This window comes from Triturus cristatus, chromosome 8 (assembly GCF_964204655.1).
Source record: "Triturus cristatus chromosome 8, aTriCri1.1, whole genome shotgun sequence".
NCBI classification, from domain to species: Eukaryota; Metazoa; Chordata; class Amphibia; order Caudata; family Salamandridae; genus Triturus; species Triturus cristatus.
The window spans coordinates 1655405598-1655433121 of NC_140591.1; the positions used below are offsets into that span (position 1 = coordinate 1655405598).

Genomic DNA, 27524 nt, shown 5'->3' on the forward strand with positions numbered 1-27524 from the left:
TTCGATCCTCCCGCTGGTCTCCGACTGACCCTGCGAACTCGCTGCGTCAAACGAAACCAACCCTTCCACTCGGGTCTCAGGCTGGATTGTTACCCTTCTAGTTTCTCCCCTCCCACCCCACCTATCATCCACTTCGTCTGGATTATAAGGGGGTGGTCTCTCGTCTAGCAATCTTTGCAATACACCATCATCAGAGTCACTCTCCTCATCCTGTGCTTTCCCATGCCTTATCCCCGTCTCCTCCATTAACGCGGGATACAGTTTCGCTTCCTCAATTGTCTGCACTCTCCATCGTTTTCTCCGCTGCGTCCCACTTGGCATCCTGAAATGCCCTAATCGACTTCCTCATCCTTTCCTGACTTCTTCCCTTTTCCTTATCATGCGCTGCTCTAATCCACGCATGTAATGCTTCGAACTGTGCTGGTCTTGGCAAGGGTCTTAAGGACCCCATCACCGTCTTCAGTTGGTACAGCACCGCTAATCTAAATGAGCCATACCTCGGGAAAGCTAATTCCCCTTCTCCTTGTGTAACCTTGTGCCAATTCTCGATCCAAACTATAGTATGTAACCCCACATTCTGTGCCATGTAATGTGCCGGGGTATCCTCGGGAGGGGCTTCTTCTCCCCCACGAACAACCACATGCTTATCGCCTCTACACAACTCTCGCAAAGCCCTAAGACACTTCATGATGAGCAAATTCGATCTCGCGCTCTATTTACTTCTTGTTCTCAAATCCTCCAATAACAGCGCGACTCACACCAACCGGCCTATCACAGCGCGACACTCTCTGACGTCACCTTCCTTCGTTCGCAGCAGTTCCCTTCTCCAAACTCGTTCACGCTTACTCACGTCCCATTCATACACTGAAATAACCAATTAAGTTATTTCTCTGGCTGTCCGTCCACAGCCTCTGACTGTTCGTCCACAGTCTCTCGACCTTGTTGTCCTCGATTGGCGCCCGTCTGCCCCCGTCCGGCAAGACAAATCGCCTCTGATAGGTTACTAACACTCCGATCTGCACACCACAACCCACGACCAGCGTTAAGTTGCCATACACACACGCATTCGCTCCCCCTATCTCGGTCCAGGTGATCGATGGTACCTCACGATCTCCTTTGGGTGGTCAACAAAATCTATCTCAGGTGTCTTCTACACCACAATTCCCGGGCTGCGCGCGCTCACAGCCTGATCTCACAATCACACGACATACACAACAACTCCGCAAGACATCACACAACAAATCAACACCGCAATCTACAACATCTCATTATGTTCATACTCACACCTGGAACTGCCGCTTTCTGCCGCGCTGCTACTCGCCGTCGATGCTCATCTGCTGCCGTCTGCTGCTCGCCATCTGATGATTCAGCATCACTTATCGTCTCTGGGCCTCAAGGGTCACTTATCCTTATCTAATCTTCCCTCGCTATCAGAAAGAAACCATCCTCTGCTACCAACTGCTCCGGCCCATTTTAGTATCTCGCAATTATCTACTGGAACCCACTCTGGTCAGATGGAACTTTTTACTTGCCCAATAGCGTGGAGGGAAAAACACAATTATCAAAATTACTGTCCACAATTTGCCATAATCAAGGACTCGAGACTTAATCTCTTGGCTCTCTGGTTTTTATTATCAGCATAAAGATTTGAAGATACAAAGTCCTCAATACGAGGCACAACAAGTACATAGGCACTAACACAAATGCTACTCTACGAAGAATCCGCATACGGCTAAAAATAACTAAAAGTACAATCTCTAAAAGCATGAGGTAGAACACTACCAAGCAAATGTCGATACTAGGGACACTGAACCATACCATCTCTGTCCCTACTCTGCACTAGGTGACATCCCTACTTAGCAATCCCTTGAGACCCTCATCAGGTAAAGGTGTCAGCGTGAAACTTCCTAAGAAGTCTTCACTTAGAGAGCTTGGTCTAAGTTGCCCCCTCTATCCCTTCGCCTAGCCGTCCTCTGCTCTGGGCTGCTCTGATCTGCCTCCACCCTCGGGGCGCTGTCCCTAATACAGAACCCCAAGTTCCAGAACACGCCCTTTGCGCCTCCTCTTCTGCGGGGTCGACTTTCAGAAATTTTCCACAGAGCGCTGTCCAGTTCCATCGTCCATCGCTTGGCCTTGAGTCCCAGACGCCATCCGCACTAGGAGTTACGATTGGCACATTCCAACACACTCCCATGTCTGGCTTTTACTACATAAGTCAAATTGTGAACAAAGAGCTTCTCTACTAACGAGCAACTGTCCTTGCACCTGGGGTGAGATCATGCAAGGCAGACATTCTTCACATCTTTTAAGTTGCAATTTACTACAGCCTAAAAACCTCTACTGAGATAAATCCCTTTTGGCCTATTGCCCTTGGCCAACATAAGAAAATACCAGGCCTTTCGCCTCAACGATATATGCGAATTCTGGCCACTACTTCGGTTACACAAGCATGTTTAAATCACAGTATTGACATTTACGTCTTTCTTTCATGTGTGGTCAAACTAAACAGTCTACAGACACGAAGTCTAGGTTACACATTTCTAACACCACATCACATTTCACGTAAGCTAAACTCTATACATTTCTCTAATACATATACAATGTGCTTGTACATAGCTGGCACTTCTATTAAAATCGATATAGGTTATACAATTCGTAATACACTGCACACAAAATACCTGAGTACATATTTGGTTATATGCGGGTGCCGACTAACAGTGAATATAACGCACCCCTACAATTTTCAAACTTTTAAGCGCTACATCAGTCACATGACCCCCTCCCCTCCCCCCCGCCCCCGGAAGTCCTGGTAATAGAGGTAACATCATTTCCAGGGTGGAACAATTGTCACATTTTGCTCGATGTGAAATGTATCCCTCATTACTACTGTGGTTCACTTTATTCACGCTCACCGGACGCTGAAAGCAGCACAAATGTTTTTAAACTACAAAAAATGTTTAGTGATGGAGTCGTGCTTACTAAGGTTCCAGTTAAAACATTGAATATTGATAACATGTGTAAATTATTCAAGGACCCTAATAAAGTGATAATTTAGTCGTGAAACGGGAGTTGGAAAGTGAAGGATGCGGTGTGAAATTGATGAAACAAAGCTTAAAAGTACTTTTAAGAATTTGAAGGTTAGGACTCTGAGTTTATAATTATGCTGATAGTTTTAATAGAACACTTGACAAATGCCTTCTTGACACCCTTATCTGTTACACCAGTGGTGTATGGAGAGTAAATATATGCCTCCAGATTTCAACTCTTCCAGCGAAAAGCAACTCCCTCAAACTCTTTTGCTTCCTCTACAGCTAGAACGTGTTAGGACTCCTTGGGTAACACTTCTTCTGTCATTCTGGAAAAAGAAAGTAAGAAAGTGGACTCTTCTGGGAAACATGTTTGACCTTGCTACCCAAATTAGGGGTGCTAACAATGCACCTGTTCATGAGGGGGGGGGGCACTCTGCTGCATTCAACCCCCTTAGACCTGTTTTTGCATTCTACATTAATTCATAATTTTTATGAATTGGGCTCACCAATTAGAGAAGTAAGAGTAATAATATGCATATTCCGGCCCACAGACCAATGGTTTAACATGAACTTTTTGTGATTTTTTTCTGCTAAAATAGAGCCCACAGACCACTAACTTCCGAGCTCTTCTTATCTGGGCCATCATTCAGGTCCGAGGGAAACTGGCAAAAGTCCTATGGACACAGGTAAGGAACACTTCATCTTCAAGGCTGTAATAAGGTGGTCGCCGATTTCAACCTAAAGATTTTAACTTCAGGATATCAACTACTGCTATTTCATCAAGATGCTTATATGTATGTAAGTATAGATTTACTTTTCATAACTATATACATTGTGTGCTTGGATGCATGAATCATTGGAGGTTAGCTGTTTCTTTAAGAGCTTGCTGGATAACAATTTGGGAAAAGCAGAAGAGTGATCCAGAATTAAACTGTGTTTGGGCAACAGACATTGAACTATTTGAACATTGATCATTGATCTAGTTTATCTGTGGCATTCAATATTATCCATATGAACTTTGTTCCTTATTCTTGTCAGTGATCTCCTCATCAAAGACTGTTACATTTTCATAATATGACTGAAATATATATATATTTATGTTTGTGTTATGAAGTTATTGTCACAAAACAAAACCTACAAATTGTAATTCTCCTGTTGTAGCTTGGTAACCCTAACTTTCGCCACTCATCCACTGCTTATGACATCACATATTACATCACTAATAGCATCTCAAATGACAGCTTGTTGGCATCACTAATTACATCATCCACAATACTGCTGTTAGCATTAGATTGCATTTTTTTTATTGATGTGAATGATGAAATTTCATAATTATTTTTCTGGTGGATAGTTTTACCTGTAGATTCCTCACCATGTGAATACTCCCAGACGCCAGACTGAGTCTGGAGAATTTTCTTTAGCAATTCCCTCGGTAGGTAGTGTCTTCTGGCTGAGCATCGAATCAGTCCTGTCCCAGATATGACATCAGAACCCCTACTTAGTCACATCTCTGATTGCTTACATCAGTTCCTTTCTTTCTGCGCCTTCTGATAAGGATCAATTCGGTCCTGCCTGACAGACCACATTTCCAAAGATTTTCCAGGATACAAGGAATAGGTCCCTTAGACAACAGTTTTGAACCTTGTAAAGACTGCCACAGCCAAATGTAAGTAATGGATACTCACAGGGACTCTCTCTGGTGTTTGGGTTCTTCACATTACTTGGCGTTGTGCGACAAATGCCCTTGGATGAAGCCGAAGGGCATCTTGGATTGCGAGTTCCAGCTCTAAGCCACAAACCATCTTTAAAAGGCTCAAAAGACCCGGTTCTACTCAAATGTAAAGACACAGATGCATTTTCACTCCCATGAGTATTCTTCTTTCAGATCAGAGAAGCAGAAACACGATAGGTTAAAGCATGGATCCCTTTCATCCGCAACTCCTAGCATGGTGGGTTGCACAACCCCAGAGTACATCAAGTTGCAGTCTCGGTCTCTGACACCAGAACTGGTCCTGTCTTTGATTTTGATTCAAACCGTGTTCTCTGGTCCATTGGCGAAGCTGCAGCAGTTTCAGGCCTTCCAAGAGGCCTTGTTGTGTAAATTCGGTACCCTACCGTATGCCTCTGGAGCACTTTTTGGACCTATTTTCCAAAGTGCACCACTGGTAGTTCAACCATTGATGTCGGAAAAGAACCCCATAGTTCTACTGGACTCAGAAGAGAATACACTGTGAACTCAGTCAAAGTCAGACCTCCCCTCACTTAACCCTTAGACTATCTGTATTTTGAAACACTTCTTCTCAATTATAGATTCCATGAACAAGACAATGATGATGCACCTCTCAACTATACAATTTTACAAATCTCTTTTTGGACCTTCAAGAATGCATTGATCGTGATACTGCACCTGCCATTGGTTTCCGCTCTCCTTAACCCAACCCCTCAGCTGAAGAATCTACTTTCTTTAGCATGGTTGTATGGAGAGCAGCAGAGACCCACAGCTATTAATTATTGAGGTAAAAAAACGCCCTAACTGAGGTCCTGCAACCTCACAGGAATCACTCCTGTAATTTAATGAGGCTTGAACATACACACCATTGGGTATCTGGTAAAGCCAGAGTCTTGCCCACAAATTAGTAGACAAATAGCCAGGAGACATATGCCTGTCCCATGAGATCATGTTTTTTTCCTGCAGCTTCCAAACCCAGCAAGACTTATAGTCCAGGCTTCATCAGCAGGCTCAAACCTAACGCTTTCCCAACTCCCCTACATTTTCTCCTGAGCTACCTTCAATAAGCTAAAAACACTCACCCTGACCCAAGTTAAATCTGCCCTGGATATAGGAGACTGGATGTTGGTGTAGGATCTGCAGAAAACCTTTATCCACATCCCCATCCTGTAGTCCCAAAAGCATTGCCTGTGGTTTCAGGTAGGTCACGAGCACTATCAGCTATCAATGTCCCTTCAGCTTAACCAGTATGCCTCAGATGTTCTTGAAAGTGATAGTGGTGGTGCCTGCCCATTTTCGAAGGTTGGGGATGCAAGTCTTTCCATACCTTGATAACTGATTGTTGAAGGCGGGCTCCCTTTAGGAAGATGTGGACTACCTTCAAACAACAGCAAACCTATTGTCTATCCAGGGCTTTTATATCAATGCGTTGAAGTCACAATTGAATAAATTCACAGAGGTTCCTCTTCATTAGAGCCATCGTGAACACAGTGGTTTTTCTAGCCTTCCCTCTGCTTCAATGAATCCAGGACATTTGGTCTATGATCCAGATGTCTCAGTCTTTGACCTGGGTCTCAGTGAAAGCTACTTTGATTCTTATTGGTCCCTTGGTTTCCTACATTATGCAAGTGGACCATGCCAGGTGGCACATGCTAGGTCTGCAGTCAGATCTGAATTCTCTGTAGGCTCAGCACCAAGGGAACCTCTTAGATTCCATCCAAGTGTCAAAGTGGCAGAGATCTGCCGTCATGTTTTCAGAAGCTTAATTTGATTAGCAGCAGACCTATCTCCCTTCCTCACCCAGAATAAATAGTCATGAAGTATTCATGGTAGCTGAGCTGGTGAGATAATGTTAGAGAGGTGGAGTGCAGGTGATTTATCTCTATTGAAAGCCTGCCTCCACATCAACCTGTTGGAGTTGGGGGTGATTCTCTTTGCATTTAAAGCCTTAATCCCGCCCATCAAGGGGGAACAGATGCAGGCACTCATAGACAACTTCACTGCCATGTGTACTGTAACAAACAAGGAAATTGGGGTTGTTGGTCTTGTGCCAGAAGGCTGTGAGCCTCTAAAATTGGCTGAATTATCATTGTATTTACCTGTTTATAAAGCACCTGCCAGGATATGTAAACAACAGTGTGGATGAATTTAGCCAGGATTGCCTAGTGAATCACAAATTGTGGCTTCACTAGCAGGTGGCACAAGGCATCTGCCAGCAATAGGGAGAACTCTGGCTCAATAACTTCGCCACGAGAGAACGTGCAGTGTCAAATCCTTTGCACATTCAGTACCAAGGCAGTTCTCCCTCAGATACGCATTTCACCTAGATTAGAACTTGGGACATCTCTACTGCATCCGGCCTCTGCCTCACCTGCCCAAAGTTCCTAAGTCATTTTTGTGGCTCCGAACTTGGCAAGGAGAGTGTGGTACTATTTCTGGTCATCAGCATCTGTTCTCCAATCCTGCTGACCCTTCGTAGGACCGCCTGTCACAGCATCAGGGCAGGGCCTTGCACCCAAGCCTGCACAGTCTACAACTCCATCATTCAAGATTGTACAGTGACAGTTAACTGCCTTTGATCTCACCTCCCAAGCAGTGAGTGTCGTCTTGGCAGCCAGCCATCCCTCAACTAAAACAACCCATGCAGAATGCTGAGAGAAGTTTGTTGTCTGGTGTTCTTCCTGAAATATTCAACCTCTACAAGCACAGTTCCTTGACATACTACTCTTTTAATTATCCTCTGAATGTTATCTATCGGTTCTTTTAGCGATGTTACATTTACCTGATTATCTCTTCAAATCACCTCTTGGAATGCATTTTCTGAAAGGACACACTCATTTGTTCCCACTAACACCATATGTGATGCCTAATTGGGACCTAAATCCAGTTCTTACTATTCTTATGTGGTCTCCATATGAACCAGTACACAGCTGACTTCTCCAATTGCAGAACTTAAAGACAGAGTTCCTTACAGCGATAACTTCTGTTCATCACATGAGTGAAATGCAAGTGTTTCACCTTCTTACTGGGCAAGCTAGTGCTCAGAACTAAAGTGGCATTCCTTACAAAAGTTGTGGTGCCTTTCCACATAGGATAGCCTATCACCCTGCCAACTTTCTTTGCCGTACCACATCCAACTAATGAGGAAGAGAGACTTAATCACCTAGTCCTAAGGAGAGGCCTGAAGTTTTATATTGATCATACCAATGACCACTGAGTGGACGATCAGCTGTTTTTGGGTCTCTCTGGGGCAAAGAATGGAAACGCTGAGCAGAAACAAACCATCTTTAGATGGGTGGCCCTATGCATCAGCATCTGCTATGGATTGGTCATGAAACAGCCTTTGGAAGGCCTACGTGCTCATTCCACTAGAGCAAAGGCAGCTACTACAGAGCTGGGGTACGCAGCACATGTGCCGGGCTGCTACGTGGGTCTCAGTTCACACGTTCACAAAGCACTACTTCCTTGATATCCAAATACTGCCCAAGGGGCATTGTACCCATTCTGTCCTGGAGAATGTTCTGATCTGAGTAATTTCACAGATACACCACTTGAAGAAGGAGCGCTTTGGTATCTATTTGCACTATACAAAAAACAGTCACTCCTTTATTTATTCATAAGGTGAGGAATATGCAATTAGAAATAGTCATCAGAAGAACAAATTACTTACGTCTTATAATGAACATTTCTGGTGGATACTCTATGCAACCATAGATTCCTCACCTACCCTCTCACCTCCACATCCTGTTGAACAGACTCCTCTTTTTCAGGTTAATAACATTCCATGCTGCACTGTTAAATATCAGGAACTTATTAGTTTTTAAAAGCAGAGTTTCCCACCTATCAGTTCTCGATGTGGTTGCATAGTTACATTTGTACACATTTTCCAGCAGTTTCGCAAGAGTGGGGATGTTGGATATAGGACGGTAGTTGTTAAGATCTATGGAGAGGGAGTTGGCGTTCTTTAGTATAGGTGTGACCTGCCCTACTTTAAGGCAGTCTGGTATGGAGCCTTGCCTCAGAGAGGCGTTTACAATTTTTTACCATAAGGGTAGAATAGAAGTTTTGATCATTTTGAATAAATAAGGGGGTAAGGGATCCGAGAAGTTATGGGAGGGGTTGATCGCTAGAAGAGTGTTATAGATTTCGTGTTTAGGGATGGGTGAGAAGGTGTGCCAATTGGCAATGTTTTTTAGAATTTCGATCGGAATGCTAAAATGGTCCTTGATCTGTGTGTAAAGAGTAGACTGATGATCAATAGATTGTGGAAGGACATTCTTAGATTGAATGTCGTATTCAATGGTTTTAGTCTTTTCTATGAAGAAGTTGGCAAGCTCATCGCAATTTGGGGTAGCCTGGTTGCTTAGTTCCATATCGTTAGGAGGGTTGCACAATTGTTGTTTGACGATTTTGAATAGTTTTTTGGGACGGTTAATGGTTTGGCTCAGCTGGGTTTTGAAGAAGTCTGCCTTGGCCTTTAGGATTTTTCTGTTGTATGTATTCTTCAGCTCTCTAAGAGGATATAGGTGATCAATGGAGGGTGCTGATTTCCATATTCGCTCAGCTGATCTTAGCTTACGCCCATCGGAGTTCATGTTCTCATTGAACCATGGTTTGTAGATTTTGGAGGAAACCATTTTTTCTTGGAGGGGCACTGTAGAGTCAAGAATTTCAAGCATAGTGGAATTGTAAAAGTCTGTGAGGTCATGGACGTCAACCATGCTTGTCGTGAGGATCAGGGCGGAGTTGCATTGGGTTACTAGGGCGCTGGGGTTAATATTTTGGATATTCCTTTTCCATTGTTTTGTTTTTGTAGGTTGGCATCTTTTTGGGATTCCCTCAATGTTGATGGAGAAGAAGATGCTGTAATGGTCAGTCCAGTCACATGGGATAATGGATTCTACTGATACAATGTTCGTTTTTGCTATGATGAGGTTTAATGTCTCTCCCTTGTTGTGGGTTGGACTGTCGCAGAATTGGGACAGATCCTGATCTGACAGAAAGTATTTTGGACAGCTTACATCATGATCACCAGTGTTGTTCCAATGGAGATTGAAGTCTCCCAGAAAAATCTGCGGTACTTGTGAGTTTTCGTTGGATGTAATGACTTCCATTAATTCATCAATGAGCGTCAGATTGTCACCCGGGGGATGGTACATAAGTTTGCTGGAGAGGCCCTTGTCATCAGAGATGTTGGTACAGAGATATTCACCGGAGGATAAAGAGGTGGAGTCTGCTTGATTGACTGTGATTGTGTTTCGATAAATGCAGGCTAACCCACCACTGGGTTTCAAGGTTCTATCTAGGCAGATTATATCATGACTGGGGGGACTAGTAGGTCTAGGATGGGAGAGGAGGAACTATTTAGCCATGTTTCGGTGAGGACGGTGATGTCCAGATCATTCAAGAGGATGAGATCGTAGATGTCGGAAGCATGTTTGCCAGCAGATCTGCAATTGATGAGTGCACACTTCAGCTTGCTAGTACAATGTGTGAGAGCAGTCTACACAATGTTGATATTTGTGAGGTTTTCTCTATTTATGGATCTGCAATTGTGAATGGGTTCTCTGTAGGGGTTGGTTAGAATGGATTGGATAGTGCCACATAGAGACTTGCTGTTGTCTTTAGGACTGGCATAGGATATGAGGAGGTCATGTATGTCATTGTCAGATAGTTCCTCAATTACCCTCCTAGGATGAGACAGGTCATTGGGAGAGGGTATCTTACTCTGTCTAGTGCACTCAGGGTGTGAATTATTGGTGAAATATCTGCTAGTTTAGTTACTAATTCGGTTCACGGTGGCACTAGTGGCTTTATGTGAGTTTAGGAGTTCTTTGGTGATGGTTGATAGATTTTGCATTTCGTCCTTGAGATGGGCTAGGCCGATGGCTAACTCATTGAATCGTGCGGTCCAATCATAGTTAGGATAATTAGGTATGTGTATAGGCGTGTGTTCTCTTATAGGGTGAGGTCCGCCAGTAGGGCCTAGTTGCATGGGGATGTCGTTATTAGGTTCTGATGAGGTTAGTTGATCATGGAGGTTTGTTGGTGTGTCAGAATTCATGTGGGGGATGGCCTTGAGAGGTGATAGCAAGAGAGGGGCAGATGCATGTGAACGGGGTATGGTCGATGAGTGTTGAGTTTGGATGAGTGGAGAAGGTATCGAGGGCGTGAGGGGCTGATCAAGGATTAGGGTAGATGGCGAGTCATGGGGAGCTTTGCATGATAACTCACCTGTAGGTTGGGCGAATGGGTTGTCGGGGGTGGAATTTGGGTTGGTGGATCCTCCATTGGTCATCAAGGAAATCATGGGTGTGTATGCATTGGGGTGGCCGGTAGCTAAGTGTAGCCCTGTCCATGCTGGGTCAGGGGACCCTGGTGTGGTAGAGACCGTTGTGATGGACGGGTAGAGGTTATTGGTGGTGAGGAGAAATATAGGATCAATTGATGTTGTTATGGGATTTTGTTGAAGAGTTGGCATGTCTTCCGGATAATCGGGATGAGTAGTGGCAGAGAGTATGTTTTTCTTGCTGTTCACTGCTTTCTTGAGAGTAGGTAAGATCTTGTCTATGAGTGCGAAATTGACATTAGAAGCTTGTATAAGCATATTACCATTGTTGTATATGGATATGGTGGATTTCGCCGTGCAGAAGTCTGAGGCGGATACCAACAATTTGAGGGCATGAGGGTTTTTTTTGACATTGGAGATTCAAAGCATGGAGTAGAAGGTTTTCCTCCACTCTGCATGTTTTTTGGTGTGATAGATGACTTATTCGATAGTATGCCTTTGTTGATGCAGAACTAGGGGTCTGAAATAAGAGTCTTAGGAAAAGTTAGCATGTCAACCAGGGTTCAGAAAATGCACCCATGTTTAAACAGAGTAGGGGGGAACAGGCACTTTCTTTTGTTTAGCAGAGGTACAGAATTCAAAGGCCAGCAAAATAGGTTCTAGAACAATGCGGAAAATGCGGTGTGATCATATAGAAATTGTGCATTTCCTACAGGGGTTTTGCCACATAATATGTTTTTCCTTCTGTAATCCATTCTGGATGTATTACCTTCCTTCAAGAAATTGCATCTTCCTATCTAGAACTACAGAGAGTCTCATGCTTGCACATATCTAGAATATAGCTTGTGCGAATCTTATCCCCATTAACAACACAGAGCCACTGTAATACTGGTCAAACACTCACCATTAAAAGTGGAGATAATGGAAGTATTTAGCAGACTAACAATAAACTATGTGCTTTATTGTAAATGTAAGGGGCTCCATCCACCACCCCACAGGACTAGGCATTAACTGATAAAAGAGAACCTTTACAATTTGAATATAAACATTCTAGTCGAGGACCTAAGCAACATGCTGTAAAATAAGTAGACTGCCAACCAAAATACCACACATCATCTTCACCCTCTCAGCCCCCTAGGTCAAACAGACACATGAGCACAAGTCAAGAACACACAACCAAACAGTAGGGGAAGGAAAGCAAAGGAACTGAAATGGACAACAATGAAACACACTGCAAAACAAATTATCTTCTAACTATTGGTAATCAATTCATATCCCAAATGTGACCATCTTCCAATGTAATAGCTACATGGAATAATTTAATAACTTTGAGAGGTTTGCTAAATTTGGAACGATTGACAGGAAGTTTTACAACAACCATGTCCCTAACATCCACCTTGATATAAGACAAAGCCTTTTTCACAATATACTTCTTTCTCCCTTTTTTATGCTACTTCTTCCCTGCTCCTACATGCACTCTTGGAAATCAGGTTTTGCTAATTTTCACATCCCACTTCACTAGCATGTTTCATTACTCATTAGGAACATACCACAGAACAAGGTTTCATCTTGCAAAAAGGTGTGACTCCTGCCATGGAATGTGGTTTCTGATGTGAATCTGTGCGCATCTACCTTGTTCCACACCTCCACCTTCTTTAGAGTCATAGTGAATCACTCAATGACTGCATTAGTCTGTGGGTGGTAAAGCAGTTTCTATGCACAATGTTCCTATGCTTGAGAAAGTCTTCCATTTCTCTGGAAGTAAACTGAACTACATTGTCAGTCAATATGACTTTGGGATTCTCTCCCTAAGAAATGCGTCCTCCAAGAATTTAATCCCCAACCTTATTTAAATTGTACTCCCAAAGTCACTTCCAGTCAATTGGAATACCAATCTACTAGCACCAGCAACTAAGTGTCTATTGCCTCTGATGACACTGAACTTAGAATGTCGGAGGCAATTTCTTCCTACTGCCCTTATGCAGTTCCCTGCATATCGTGGGAGGATCCCATGCCTTCTAACGTTATGGCTCTGATTACATTCCCAACACTCTCCCACCATCTGCTCAATTGGAATATTTATTCCTGGCCACCAATAACTGCTTCTCAATCTCTCCTTAGTGTTATTCATACTAAGATGCCCCATATGAGCAAGGTCGAAAAGATGCACACACAAAGACTCGAGTTGCAACAAATTTGACCCCTTGAAATTAAACAATTGTGTACAGATAATTGATCTTTAAGTTTGTTGTATTTATTCCTGTTTATTTCCATTTAAAAACCATCTAACCAATCTATGACAAAATGACATACCTGCTGAGTTCGTCCATTGGTTTGTCTTCTTTAATACAAACAACTTTAATCACCTTTAATCATGCAGACTTTCACTCCATCATCAGCCCACCACACTCCTTCTATCTTTCCTACAACATCACTTTCAACCTTTTCCTGTGTTATTCATACTAGGATGCCCTATATTAGCAAGGTCGAAAGATGCATATGTAAAGACTTTGGTTGCACCAACCTCATTCCCCTAAAAATTAAACCACTGTGTGTAGATAATTAATCTTTAAGTCTGTTATATTTGTTTTCCTGCTCAGTACTATCTCAAATGAAATCCTGGCTAATACATAAAGTTTTTTGGATACCTTTGCACCTGCACACACTAAAAGGTTTAGAGGACCCTGTCTGTTGGAACTGCAATGAAAAAAAACGGAGACCTTGCTCACCTCATTCTCAACTTCAAATCAGTAGGCCCCTTTCGGGATATGGTTTTCTCTTATATCACAAACTTATTTAATATAGCCCCTAAGAAAGAATTCTCATATCTCATTAAAGGCTTCCGTGACCCGAACATCAGATGCCCTGTAGACAGCCGGCTACTTTTTTTCTTCTTTTCCCCCCAGATAATCTTGTTTTTCCCCATAAGAGTAATCTTCTCATATGGTTTCAAATAGAGCCGGGTCATCAACGTTAGGGCCACAGACAGCCGCTAGGGTCATAGGTGTTGTGTGCAGTGTGCCTTTTACCTCTACATATCGCCCCTCCAGATCAACATAAGAGTCGATTGTAGTCCAACCGATATTGCGTCGGATAAGGATGACAGTGGTTCGGGCGTAGTTAGAATACATGGCTGAGTGGATCTCCACCCAATATCTATTGTGTAGCTTAGAATCCATCGCATGCATAAGATGAGTTTCTTGCAGGAAACATATGTCTATTTTGTGTCTGATGAGATAGGCGTGTGTGAGTCTCGCCTTTCTATGGTTGTTCAGACTGCGTATGTTCCAAGTTAGGAGCGATACTTTAGTCATTTGACGTAATTTGTGACGCGGTGGGAGGGTCGCCAGCTTGTTGTGAGCAGACTGTTGGTTGAGCGATAAGTGGCATTGCTCTTTGGTCCTGTGTATCGCAGAGGGTGGTAGGAGCTATGTCTAGTCGTACTAGGTGGAGGAGATAGAATGAGTGACCACAAAGTGACTAAAAATCTCGAACTATACTTAAACAAACCTGTGCCCTTACCCACCCCCATTCCAACCCCCCCAATTAGGTTGAGAATCCCATGCCTCCCCCCACCCAAACAAACCCAAACTAAGAACAAACAATTGAAACCAAAGGAGATCTCCCTGTGGGGGCTTGGGTCACCAGCGTACTGGCCGGGTGTTCATAGTAATGTAGAGGTGCTGTTATAAGACGCTTACAGAAAGCGGTGATTGTTCAAACAATAGGAAGCGGGCTTTTGTTAGGTAGCGAAAAGTCATCAGTGTGGGTAATGAACTCAGGGCGCGGTAGCCCGCGTTTGTCTGACATGATCCCAAGTTCGATCTTTGTCACTGAGTCTGTCAATCAATCAAGCCATTTATAAAGTGCACTACTCACCCGGAGGGTCTCAAGGCGCTAGGGGGGGGGGGGGGTGCCGCTACTGCTCGAACAGCCAGGTCTTGAGCTTCTTCCTGAAGGGGAGGTGGTCTTGGGTCAGGCGCAGGTCGGTCGGGAGGGAGTTCCAGGTCTTGGCGGCCAGGTAGGAGAAGGACCTTCCTCCAGTTGTCGCTCTTCGGATGCGGGGGACGGCGGCGAGGGCGTGGCTGGTTGATCGGAGATAGCGCGTGGGAGCATAGAAGTTGAGGCGGTTGTTGAGGTAGCTCGGGCCTTGGTCGTGTAGGGCTTTGTGTGCGTGGGTGAGGAGACGGAAGGTGATTCTCTTGTTGACGGGGAGCCAGTGCAGGTCTCTCAGATGTCCGGAGATGTGGCTGCTTCGGGGGGTGTCGAGGATGAGTCTGGCTGAGGTGTTCTGGACCCGCTGGAGTCTCTTCTGGAGCTTGGCGGTGGTTCCGGCGTAGAGGGCGTTGCCGTAGTCCAGTCGGCTGGTGACAAGGGCCTGGGTGACCGTCTTCCTGGTCTCGGTGGGGATCCACCGGAAGATCTTTCGTAGCATGCGCAGGATGTTGAAGCAGGACGAGGAGACGGCGTTGACTTGTCTGGTCATGGAGAGGGAGGAGTCCAGGATGAAGCCCAAGTTTCGTGCGTGGTCTGTCGGTTTGGGTGCGGTGCCCAGGGCGGGGGGCCACCAGGAGTCGTCCCCGGCGGAGGGCGAGGAGCCCAGGATGAGGACTTCCGTCTTGTCTGAGTTCAGTTTCAGGCGGCTGGTCATCATCCACTCGGCTACGTCTTTCATCCCTTCGTGGAGGTTGGCTCTGGCGGCGGCGGGGTCATTGGTCAGGGAGAGGATCAGCTGGGTGTCGTCGGCGTAGGAGATGATGTTGAGGTTGTGTTGGCGTGCGATGGCCGCGAGGGGGCTCATGTAGACGTTGAAGAGGGTGGGGCTGAGTGAGGATCCTTGGGGTACGCCGCAGATGACTTCGGTGGCCTCCGACTTGTACGGTGGTAGGCGGACTCACTGTGTCCTTCCGTCGAGGAAGGACATGATCCATTCCAGTGCCTTCTCCTGGATTCCGACATTGCTGAGGCGCTGCACTAGGGTGCGGTGGCAGACAGTGTCGAATGCCGCGGAGAGGTCTAGGAGGATGAGGGCCGCTGTCTCTCCGTTGTCCATCAGGGCTCGGATGTCATTGGTGGCAGCGATAAGGGCGGTCTCGGTGCTGTGGTTGGCTCGGAAGCCAGACTGTGAGGGGTCGAGGGATCCATTCGTCTCGAGGAAGGCGGCCAGCTGCTTGTTGACGGTCTTCTCGATGACTTTGGCTGGAAACGGGAGGAGCGAGATGGGGCGGTAATTCTTGAGTTCGGTGGGGTCCGCTGTTGGTTTCTTTAGTAGAGCGCTGAGTTCGGCGTGCTTCCAGCTCTCGGGGAAGGTGGCGGTGTCGAAGGAGGTGTTGATGATGTCCCGCAGGTGGGGTGCGATGACAGCGTCGGCCTTGTTGAATACGTGGTGAGGGCAGGGGTCGGTCGGAGATCCGGAGTGGATGGAGTTCATCGTGCGGATGGTGTCTTCTGTGTTGATCGGGGTCCAGGCGCTGAGGGTGGTGGTGGGGGGCGTTGGTTCGGTCGTGGGGGGCGTTGTTTGCGGGATGAAGCTGTTGTGTATGTCAGCGATCTTTTTGTGGAAGTATGAGGCGAGGGAGTTGCAGAGGTCTTGCGACGGGGTGATGTCGTTGTTTCCGGCATTGGGGTTGGAGAGCTCTTTCACGATGTTGAAGAGTTCCTTGCAGTTGTGTGCGTTGTTGTCCAGCCGGTCCTTGAATGCAGTTTTCTTGGTGGTGTGGATTAGTTGATGGTGCTTCCGGGTAGCGAGCTTGAGGGTGGTCATGTTGTCCGGGGTAGGCTCCCTTCTCCAGGCTTTCTCGAGGGCTCGGCAGTTCTTCTTGGAGCTCTTGAGTTCGTCGGTGAACCATGGGGCCTTCTTGCTGCCGGGTCTGCTGGGCGGGGTCCTCAGTGGGGCGAGTTCGTCCGCGCAGGTGCTGATCCACTTCGTGAGGTTGTCGGCGTCCTGGCTAGGGTTCGCTGAGCTGGCTGGAGGGTGCTGGCTCAGGGATGCGGCGAGCTGGTCGGCTGTGATCTTGTTCCAGCTTCTTCGAGCATCCTGTTGCTGGTGGTGGTGGATCGTGGTTCTTCTGAAGGTGAAGTGGACGCAGCTGTGGTCCGTCCAGTGGAGTCCAGTGGCGTGGCTGAAGGTGATGTCTTTGCTGGATGAGAAGACGGCGTCGAGTGTGTGTCCGGCGAGGTGGGTGGGGGTGGACACCAGCTGCTTGAGTCCGAGGTTGGCGAGGTTGTCAAGCAGGGTGGTGGTGTTGCGGTCGTTGTTGTTCTCCAGGTGGAAGTTGATGTCCCCCAGGAGGATGTAGTCAGCGGAGGGGAGGGCGTGTGGGCTGATGAAGTCGGCGATGTCCTCGCTGAATGGTGTGCGTGGTCCCGGGGGTCGGTAGATCAGGGTGCCTCTGAGGGTGGTCTTGGGGTCGGTGTGGATCTGGAAGTGTAGGTGTTCGGCGGTAGTCAGGGTGTCGTCGGTGTTGGTCGTGATGCGGATGGTGTTCTTGTGGACGATGGCGATGCCTCCTCCAGTCTGGTTGTTGCGATCTCTCCGGGTGATCTTGTATCCCACTGGGATGGCGATGGCGATGTCGGGCGCTGAGGAGTCGTTCATCCAGGTTTCCGTGAGGAAGGCAACGTCTGGAGATGTGGTGTCGAGGAGGTTCCAGAGTTCGATGGCGTGTCTGTGGATGGAGCGGGTGTTGAGCAGGATGCACTTGAGGTGGTTGCTGCTGGTGTTCGGCTTGGCGGGTGCTGGTACGGGGCAGGTCCGGATGCAGGTGAACTTGCAGGCGAGGCAGCTGAAGGGTCCGTGGGTGCGTCTCGGGGTGGCTTGGTAGCATCCCGGGGTTCGGCCGGTGTTGAGTGCGTTGAGGGTGGCGGCGTCGTACGTCTGGCGGGTGGGCTGGGGTCCACGGGGGCCAGGGGTTCGGGCGCTGGGCGCGGGCCAGGCGCGGACGGGCGCAGACGGGCTTGCCTTAGGCGCGCCCGCTGCGCGGCCTCCATATGAGTGGGAGCGGGAGGGAGGAGCAGCTGGGAGGCGGGAGCGGGGCGGCCAATGGGGATCAAGGGGGCGGGGCCGCAGGGACGCAGCGGCGGGAAAGGAGCGGCGGGGGCAACGGAGCAGAAGGAAGGGTGCGAGGGGGAGAACCGGGCAGGGGTACAGAAGGCAAAATCAGGGCGGTGGATACAGAAGAAAACGGGGCTGGCTGAGGGGTACAGAAGTCAAAGGTTAGCTGGGGTACAAAAGACAAAAGTTAGCTGGGGTACAAAGGCACAACGAATACAGGCAGTCAGGAACCAGGGGTTCTGAAGGCAAAATCAGGGCGGTGGATACAGAAGAAAACGGGGCTGGCTGAGGGGTACAGAAGTCAAAGGTTAGCTGGGGTACAAAAGGCAAAAGTTAGCTGGGGTGCAAAGGCACAACGAATACAGGCAGTCAGGAACCAGTGCAAGCGGCAGCAGCGAGAGGCAGACGGCGGCCTGCAGGGCACACAGGGGGCTGCGTGGCGGTGAGGGGAGCGACCTACCTGAAGCAGGGTCAAAGGTCTGTCTGCTGCCCCCGCCTATGTAGACGTTTTGGCAAGGATCGACCCGGGCAGATGTGTTTGGCGAATTTGAGTGCAGATTTGGCGTCAGTGAAAAAGTGTGCCTGGCCGTCATGAGAGATCTTCAACTTTGCCAGGTAGAGAATTGCATAGGGATGGCAGCGTGCTGGAGTAGGCGTTTCACAGGCAGAAATTATTTTGGTGCGGCTTGTACCGTGGGCGTGAAATCCTGAAATATGGAAACGTTATTGTCCTCATGGGTTATGGGGCCATGCTCTCTGGCCGCTTTTAAAACGGAGTCTCTGTCCCGGTAATTTAATAAGCGTGCAATAATGGGTCTAAGTGTACCGCCAACCGGTGGTTTGGGCCCGAGCAAGCGGTGCACGCGCTCCACCACAAAAACTGCAGATAGCACTGTGGGGAAGAGGTCACAGAGCAGGGTTTCGACAAAAGGCTACATTTTTTAGATCGCCGTGGTTTCTGGTATTCCCACTATGCGCAGGTTGTTGCACCTAGACCGCACCTCCAAATCCTTGTTTTGGGCTTTTATCACTGTGAGAACCTTTTCCATGTTAAGGAGTTGTTTCTTGGAGTCAACTTGGTACTCGTGGGCTTCTTCCACGCGGTTCTCAAGAACATACAGTCTAGTCATGGGTGTTCACTTGGCGTTATACTATATTGAGCCCCGCTGTCAGAGCGTCAAGCTTGGTGTCCATAGATTTAAGGTTGGAGCGTATCTCTAGTAACCGTGGGCAATGAACTCCACTCCGCTAGCATAGGTTGCGGAGATTTGGTAACTACGCATTTCATTGAAAACACAGAATTTATGCGAGAATTCCCACTCTGCTATGCAGTGGAGTTACCTACTATACCCACAACCCTTTGGTAAATCAACTTTACCTTTATGTGCTAAAAAGCATATAACCAATTCACAAAAGTGAACTTTGAAAAATACCAGGCAATGAGAGAGGTGATGATTTTGGGGCCACCCCTTACCTAGGGGGAGGCCAAGCAGATGGCTTAAACACAAAGAGCATATCATGCTGAACTATTCAGTGGTGGTCCCATCATCCTAGGACCATCCCAAACAAAGTTATGGGCAAAAATACAATGCCAACCAAAGGCCCAGCAAAGCATTATGTGGCGAGACTCTAGAGCTTAGTGAACATTATAGTATTAGCTCTCAGCTGAGCCCGAGAGCCTGCCCCTTGAGGAATGTTTTAATATTGGATACTATAATATTCACCGCACTCTAGAATATCGTCCCAGAACAATGAAACAGGGGATAGCGCAAGACAGTTTGCTTTCAACCATTTAGCTCCATCGCCTGTTTGATACATTAAGTCCCTGCTCTAGATGACAGGCACGTTGTCTAATGGCAGGTACCTCTATCAAGCCACATGGGTATTTGACGGGACATGTAATACTGTAACCAGTGTGGATTCCTCGTAATCTTCAGTAGTTGTATTATTTTTAAATTTATGTATGACATGACGTACTACTGTAACTCGGGTTGATTCATAGTAAGCTTCAATATGTGTACTATTACTAAGTTTAAGCATGTTCCACTGTTAGATGAATGTATATACATCGTAGTGTGCTTAAAGGACTTGTATAACTTTGGAATTTGAATGCTGATGAACTGTAAAGCGCTCTGACACCCAAGCTTGAGTCTTGTTTGCGCTATAGAAAACACTCAATAAATAACACACAGACTCATCCAGTTTTTTCCATTCAAAAACCTTCTTACCAATCTATGACAAAATGACATCCCTGCTAAGTTCTTTCAGTGGTTTGTCTTCCTGACTGCAACCACCATTAATCGTTCATCCTCAGCCCACCATGCTTCCTTCTGTCCCCCCAATATACTTAGAACTAAAATGAAAATCTTGTAATGCCCCAATCTATTTGCATATCCTGGCAGTTCGGGCTGGACTGTTCCCATTGGGCACAGGGTCAAGACTGATTTGCATTTGGTTTGGTCCAAACTTGAACGGCATGGCGAGGAGAAAAACAATGGATTTAGGCCCAGATCTCTGTACTGGGGTGAACGTATGACATTGTTCTGCATTCTGTCCATCAACTGTTGTTTTTGCATTTGTCACCCCGAGTGGGACGGGTATGCCCAGACCTGGGTCCCGTGCTCTCCATGCCACTGGGATTGGTGGATGGTCATTGAAAAAATATAAATGTTTCTACTGGTGTGATGTTTGCTATGAGGACAGTACCTAATATAGTAGTTAGACTACTGTAGGGTGGAAAACAACTATTTGAGGTCGATTCACAAGGATAAATGTACTCATGAGTAGGTACATATGTGTAAATTGATTCTTACACTTTGCCGTAAATTTACTAATTTTCACTGTTCACCATTTTCAAGTGTCATTTTACTATAAAGTACAGACTTAAATGTCCCCACCCCCTGATACCATAGTAATGTAAATCAGTTGTATATATTTATTTTAATTGTAGAACAAAATCAAAAATTACTCCTCGCCTTCAACAGAATTTTGAAGTAAATACTTAATTATTTATAGTATTACATGAAATTATAAATGTTTTCATAGTTCTATTAAATTAATCCAGCCTAAAGTAAAATGCTTATATTTATTTATTTATTATGTAGCAAAAATTAATGTATAAAATCATCTTAAAGTAATTGACGTATTTTGTAAAAAGAAAATTTGAATGAAAAAGTTTAGTAAAATATTTTATAATAAAATAATATTTATTTTGCATTTATATACATTTTTTAATTATTCAATTAAATGTATGTATATTCAAAGTCAAAATAAATTAATTTATTTTACCTTTATTTTGATTAGATGTTAATGTAGGCCCCTGCCGCTATTATTTTCTATGGGAGGATGTTGCGGTGCCAGTGGTTTGTCGGTGTTGGACTTACTCCACGTCTGAGATAGAGTACATTTACAAGTGTATTTGGACCATTTTTGGCTATAGTTACTTTAGAAGTGCAGTTTGTCAATAGAAATGAGCTTCCTCTATTGTGTGTGGGTGTTTGTTCCTCCTTTAACACTTCCTTACACCCCTCCCAGTGTGTAGTATACGTTCCCCATCTTCCAGCTACTCCTCCTTGGCCTTCCCTCATTACCTACAAAAACATAGGTATGGGCAATTGGGGTGGAGATTTCTTAATAGAAAAGATAGAATTGGCGGGAGGGTTCATCAATCAGACATTTGTAAAGTATGGCAAATCACTTGTGTGGGTCTGGAGGCACTTGGGATGTTGGCTGCTGCATGGTAGTTAGATTATTTGAACATCCAGCTCTTCAGTTCTTCCCTGAACTGCAGGAGCAACGGTGCAGTCCTGAGGTGCAGAGGGATGTATTCCCTACCTTGGCTGCCCGGTGCGAGAAGGAGCTTCCTCCACTGTTTCTACAGCAGATCGTGGGGTGTCTGCGAGGGAGAAGGAAGCGGTTTGAAGTGTGTCTGTTTGGTTGGTGAAAGGTCAGGTAATTGTTGATGTATGGTGGTCCTTCAATGTGCAAGGCCTTGCAAGCATGGGCCAGCATCTTGAACTGGCATCTCTTCTGAATTGGGAGCAAGTGCAGCTTGAGTTGGGGTGTGTTGTGGGTCCTTCTTTGGAGGTCGAGGAGGGGACTTGCAGCTGAGTTTTGTATTGTCTGGAGTCTCTTCAGGAGGTGTGCAATGATTCCTACATAAAGCGTATTTCCATAGTCCAGTCTACTGTTGATGAGGGCCTGCACAACTGTCCTTTGGTGTTTACTTGGAGCTACCTGAAAATCTTACAGAGCATGCGAAGGTTGTGGAAGCAGGCAGATGAGGCTGCATTGACTTGTTTTTTTCATGGATAGCTTGCTATCTAGGATGTTGCAGAGGTTGGGGGTGTGATCTGTCCGGGTGGCAGGGGGGCAAGTTGCGTGGACCACCATGTTTCGTTTCATGGCAAGGTGTTGTTTCCAAACATGAGGACTTCCGTCATGTTCGTGTTGAGTTGGAGACAGTTGTCCTTCATCCAGTCCACAACTTGCATCATTCATCTGTGGAAGTTGGCTTTGGTGGTGAAGGAGTCACCGGGCAGTGAGAGGATGAGCTGGGAGTCCTAAGCATAGGAAATGATGTTGACTCTATGCAATCTGACGGTGTCAGTCAGGGGTGGTCATGTAAGTGTTGAAGAGCGGATGGCTGATGGACGATCCTTGGGGGACTCTGCAGATGATCTTTTTGGGCTCGAGTTGAACGTTGGGAGAAAGATCCTTTGGCTTCTACTGGCAAGGTACAAAGCTATCCATCTGACGGTGTCTCTTAGGATCCCGATGTGGTGAAGTCTGATGATCAAGGTATGATGGCAGATGGTGTCAAACTCAATGGGCAGGTCCAGGATGATGAGGGCTGCAGTATCTTTGTGGTCCAGGAGGACACTGATGTCATCAGTGGCCGCGATCAAGGCTGTTGATGCTGTGGTTAGCTCGAATTCTGGATTGGGAGGGACCCAGGAGGTTGTGGTCTTCTAGGCATTGGGTGGGTTTCTGGTTGATCCCTATCTTGAGGACTTTTGCTTGATAAGGCAGCAGAGAAATGGGCAGGTATTTCTTTGCTCGGCTGGGTCAGCCGATGAAATTTTCAGGAGGGGCCTCACTTTAGCGTATTTCCAGTCCTCAGGGAAGGAGCTCATCGGTGATTGCCTTGATTCTGATATTAAATACGTGGTGAGGGCAGGGGTCGGTGGGTGCTGCTGTGTGTACAGAGTGTATGATGGAGATAGTATCTTTTGTGGTGAGGAGGTCCTAGTGGGTAAGTCGGTGTTCAGATTTTGTGTTCAAGGGTGTGAGCTTATTGATGCTGTCGACGGCGGAAGGTTGGTGTTGGAAGCTTTTGTAGATGAAGGGTAGACCTCCACATGTACTTTTGTGAATATCATTTTGTAATATTTGAGCAGTACTTTTGTAGTTGTACTCAACGTACTGAAAAATGCAGTTTGTGAACCGGTTCCTTTGTAGTATATAAGGTAAACAGCCCAGAAATCCAGTAGAACCATTAACAATCATTGATGGACTAGTGCCTCCAGCCTGACTTTGCCCCCAGGGTTGGTAACCTTAACCCCATAATAGTGTGCCAGATAAAAGTATGTGCTTTCAGCACGACATTGCACGGAGGTTCTTAACTCAGATCAAGCGTGTTTTTTTGTTGATTTTCCAATTAATGTGCTTTCACATTGAGAGCCAAATTTATCATTAGTTCAACAAGGCAGCAAGACAATTTGCTGTGCTGCAGAAAAAAGTAGAATGCAGGAATGCAGCATGTCCATCATAATATGGAGCATTCCTTCTCTCTGCCTGTGCTGCTGCCCAATCTGATGCCTAGCGCCATCAGACACCCTTGCGCCACGGTGCACGGGTGCCTGCATTGAAGGCAGGATGGTTTTGTGTAGGAATGGACACCTTTCTACACAAAAACAATCCTTAGAGGTGTTTCCCCCTTCTAAGTATGCTGCAAAATGCATCAAACTTAGAAAGAGGAAACAAGGAGAAAAACAGATATTTCTCCTCGTTGCACCTCCCCTGGGAAGGCGTACTATTTTGATGCATTCTCAGGATATTCTGGGATTATGCTAAAATCCATGTCTGGATGAGTGGGAACACCCATGCTCCTCCCATGGAAGGCTTTCACAGGGCTGAGTAACACAAGGCAGCTACTTGTGCTGCCTTACTTTAGTCCAGATTTACCAAGCAACACAGGACCATGCAAGGTGGCCTTGCGTTACTTGGTAAATCTAGCTTAGATATTGCGTTGCCCTTACAACACCATGCGTGACACAAGGGCAATGGAATGCCACAATAAATCTGGTCCTAAGGTTACAGCTGTTTTCCTAGAGTGGTGATAGTGATAACAAATTTCACTTGTAAACTTGCATTGTGTTTGCTCTGTTCCAGTGCTCAGAATGTGTTATGGGTGCATTAGCATGCAGACAGATCTTGAAAGCGCTCTCCAAGGAGGAAATGGACACAGACAATGTAGAAGAAATGAAGACCTTGGCGGCTGAATTTGAGAAGTTGGCATCAGGTCCTGAATCTTTTGTTGTTTTACTCTAATGCATGAATTGAGTGATAGTAATTCACAATGGAAAATGCACAGCATGATCACTTGTTCTGCCCATGCCTGTGAAAACTGTAATTTAATGGGTCCTAAATGACATTCTGTACAGGTCTCAATCGCTTTCCACATTTGACATATCCCCATTTATCTTTCTTTATGCATCTGAGAAACACTGCCCCGTGCAAGGAGGTCCCTTGTGGGGGGCTGCTCCATGCATGGTACAAAAGCAAAATTCCTTTTTTTCATGTTGACTTGTTGCTTCTCTCTAATTCCTTTGTTTTATCTGTTTTGTTGTTCTTTTTTCCTCCTTAACCTGTGATTGGGGTGTCACTCTCTATTTTCTCAGCCTCTAATATTTGATCCTTTGCTCTCCTTCTCTGACTGTGGTCCGGATGTCAACATGAATTCTCCCATCTCTTTCTTTGCCTGTGATTTCATTGTCATATTTGAGCCCTTCTCTGTCTCTAATCAGCCACTCTCCAATGATTCCTCTCTCCTCCTCTGTCTGTTAGATTGTGGTCAGGGTGTCATCTTCAATACCTTCATCTCATTCTGTCTCAACATTTAGGAGTGATCTTTGATCCCTCTCTTCTCATCTGCCTGTGATTTATCTGTCTTTTTTGATTGCTCTCTTGCATTTTCAAATTGTGATCCAGGTGTCATCTTTGATTCTTTTCTTTCCATTTATGTCTGTGATTCAGTTGTCATCATTGTTGCCTATTTATGCCTCAAGGACTGTGTGATTTGTCAAAAGACATCAACACAAAGATACAAGGAATGATTTGCCTCAGAGCTAAGAAGATGGAAATTGGTCACAGAATGTCACCTACTGTGTTCACTTCTGCTTTGAGGACCTGGCCTGGCAGTTCGGGCTGGACCGTTCCCATTGGGCACAGGGTCAAGGCTGATTTGCATATGTCCGGGTCCAAACTGGAATGGCATGGTGAGAAAAAAAACGATGGATTTAGGCCCAGATCTCTGTACTGGGGTGAATGTATGACATTGTTCTGCATTCTGTCCATCATTAGTTCTTTTTGCATTGGTGGGGTGGGACCACCATTCCACTCTATTTCGTCCCATGCTGCTTCTGCGACCTCCGAAGTGAGTTGGGAGCAACTTGTCATCACCAGCATTCCCAATCCCCGTTCTTATTGAGGCAGTCATAGTTGAGGCACTTAACATTGAGAAGCAGAAGGTCAACGTTGAAAGATTCAGTGTTGAGGCATGCACATAATTCAATGTCAAGAGGTTATTAGATATCTGGGTCAGTGTCACAAATAATTTAGATGTTGGGGGTGCTCCTTGTCTGTGAGAGTCCTTCCTCTTTGGTGATAACTATGTTGCCTTCTGTCCAGTACTAGGAAGAGAATAGTTCAAATGTCTCCTTAGCCACCAGATGCTTCAGGTTTGATTATGGTCTCAATGAAGGACGATGAACAATCCCATCTAAACTGCAGAACCAGCTTCTAAGAGAGTTCAGCAACTTCTGCAGCTTTCCTAAGCAGTCCCATGACCGGTTTCACACCTTCAAGATGATGTGAGATTTCTGGGTGGTCACTTCTGCGTGTTCCTAGGAGAGACGCAAGGAAGAGGATCCGGAGCCAGCATCTGCCATTGTGAGCCTTCCTGTCAGGGCAGACTAATATATTGCAGCTTGTCACCTCCAGATTCATACTCAGTATCCAGTTCATCATCGGCATGAGCTTTCACTATCTTCACTTGACTCTGTTCCATCAAGAATATCCCATATTGCTGAACTTTGAATCTTTGGTGAGCAGCCAATTGGATCTGCAAGGAAGTTCAACCATTTTTTTAGGCATTCAGACATGGCCTCGGGCTTGGCCTACTGTGCCTTTCGGTCCCGAACTCCTGAAGTTTATGATTGTTAACTGCACGATCCCTTTCTCTTTTTGGGCTGTCAAGAGACAACTGGAGAAGAAGTTCAGATCAACTGTTTCTAAAGCAATGTTTATGATGTAGGGGTACCAAAGAATTCCGTAATGGTTGCTTCAGCAATAAAATAAGTTCACTACTGATGCCTTTATTACTTTAAATACATCAGAGAGGAAAAGCAAACGATGAGATACTTCAGGAATAAAATTTGGCAGAAATTGTTAAGAGGCCAGCTCATCTACGCTGCTGTACGTCTGCAATTGCTGTCTTTAGGATTTAATGAACCAATGCATCAAGTAACTCTAAACAGAGTACTTATTAAGAAAACTTAAAAGTCGAATATGCTTTTAGTGCAAAATTACCCAGCCTGCAAGGCCCAGATCTTCTGCCCATAATCAATTTGGGGAATATAATGCTAAAATCCATACATTTTCAATGCACATTAATACAGTTGTTTCATAATACAAGTCAGTGGAAATGTGAGCACACGACTAAAAGCCAGATGTATGACTATTTTGTTTTGCGAGTCTCTAATTGCAAGTCTCTAATTGCAATTTTTTGCGATTTGCAATTAGGGACTGGCAAAACGAAATGTACTAATATGTCTCAGACACACTAGCGATTCCCAATGGGGTTGCAATTGACCTGCCTCGTCAACATTCGTGAGGCAGGTTGCAATTTGTAGCCCATTGGGAATGGGTAAAATCCCAGGGATGGTGGCCTGCTAAGGACAGCAGACCACCATGTCTGTGTTTGCTTTTAAAAAAAGCAGCTTTTTTTTTAAAATCCATCCCGTTTTCCTTACAGGAAAAAGTATGCATGTCAAAAAGAAAAAAGAAAAGTTTCTGTTCCATTTTTTAAGACCAGTAAGCAGTGGTATGTGGGACCACTGCTTGTCCTTAAAAACGTTTTCGCTACCATTCACCCCTTGGAACGGCTTCCTATTTGTGTATGGGTCCACCGCGGACCTCTTA

General features: G+C 45.7%; 1 protein-coding gene across 1 annotated transcript in view; it reads left to right on the forward strand.

Moving 5' to 3' along the window:
- The window catches only part of LOC146808497 (transient receptor potential cation channel subfamily M member 2-like), a 1333691-nt gene that overhangs the window by 690799 nt on the left and 615368 nt on the right, over positions 1-27524 (forward strand). The window contains exons 13-14 of the mRNA XM_085623962.1: positions 3629-3715; positions 24495-24624. Of these exons, the coding sequence (XP_085480088.1) occupies positions 3629-3715; positions 24495-24624 (217 nt within the window). The remainder of the gene's footprint in view (positions 1-3628; positions 3716-24494; positions 24625-27524) is intronic.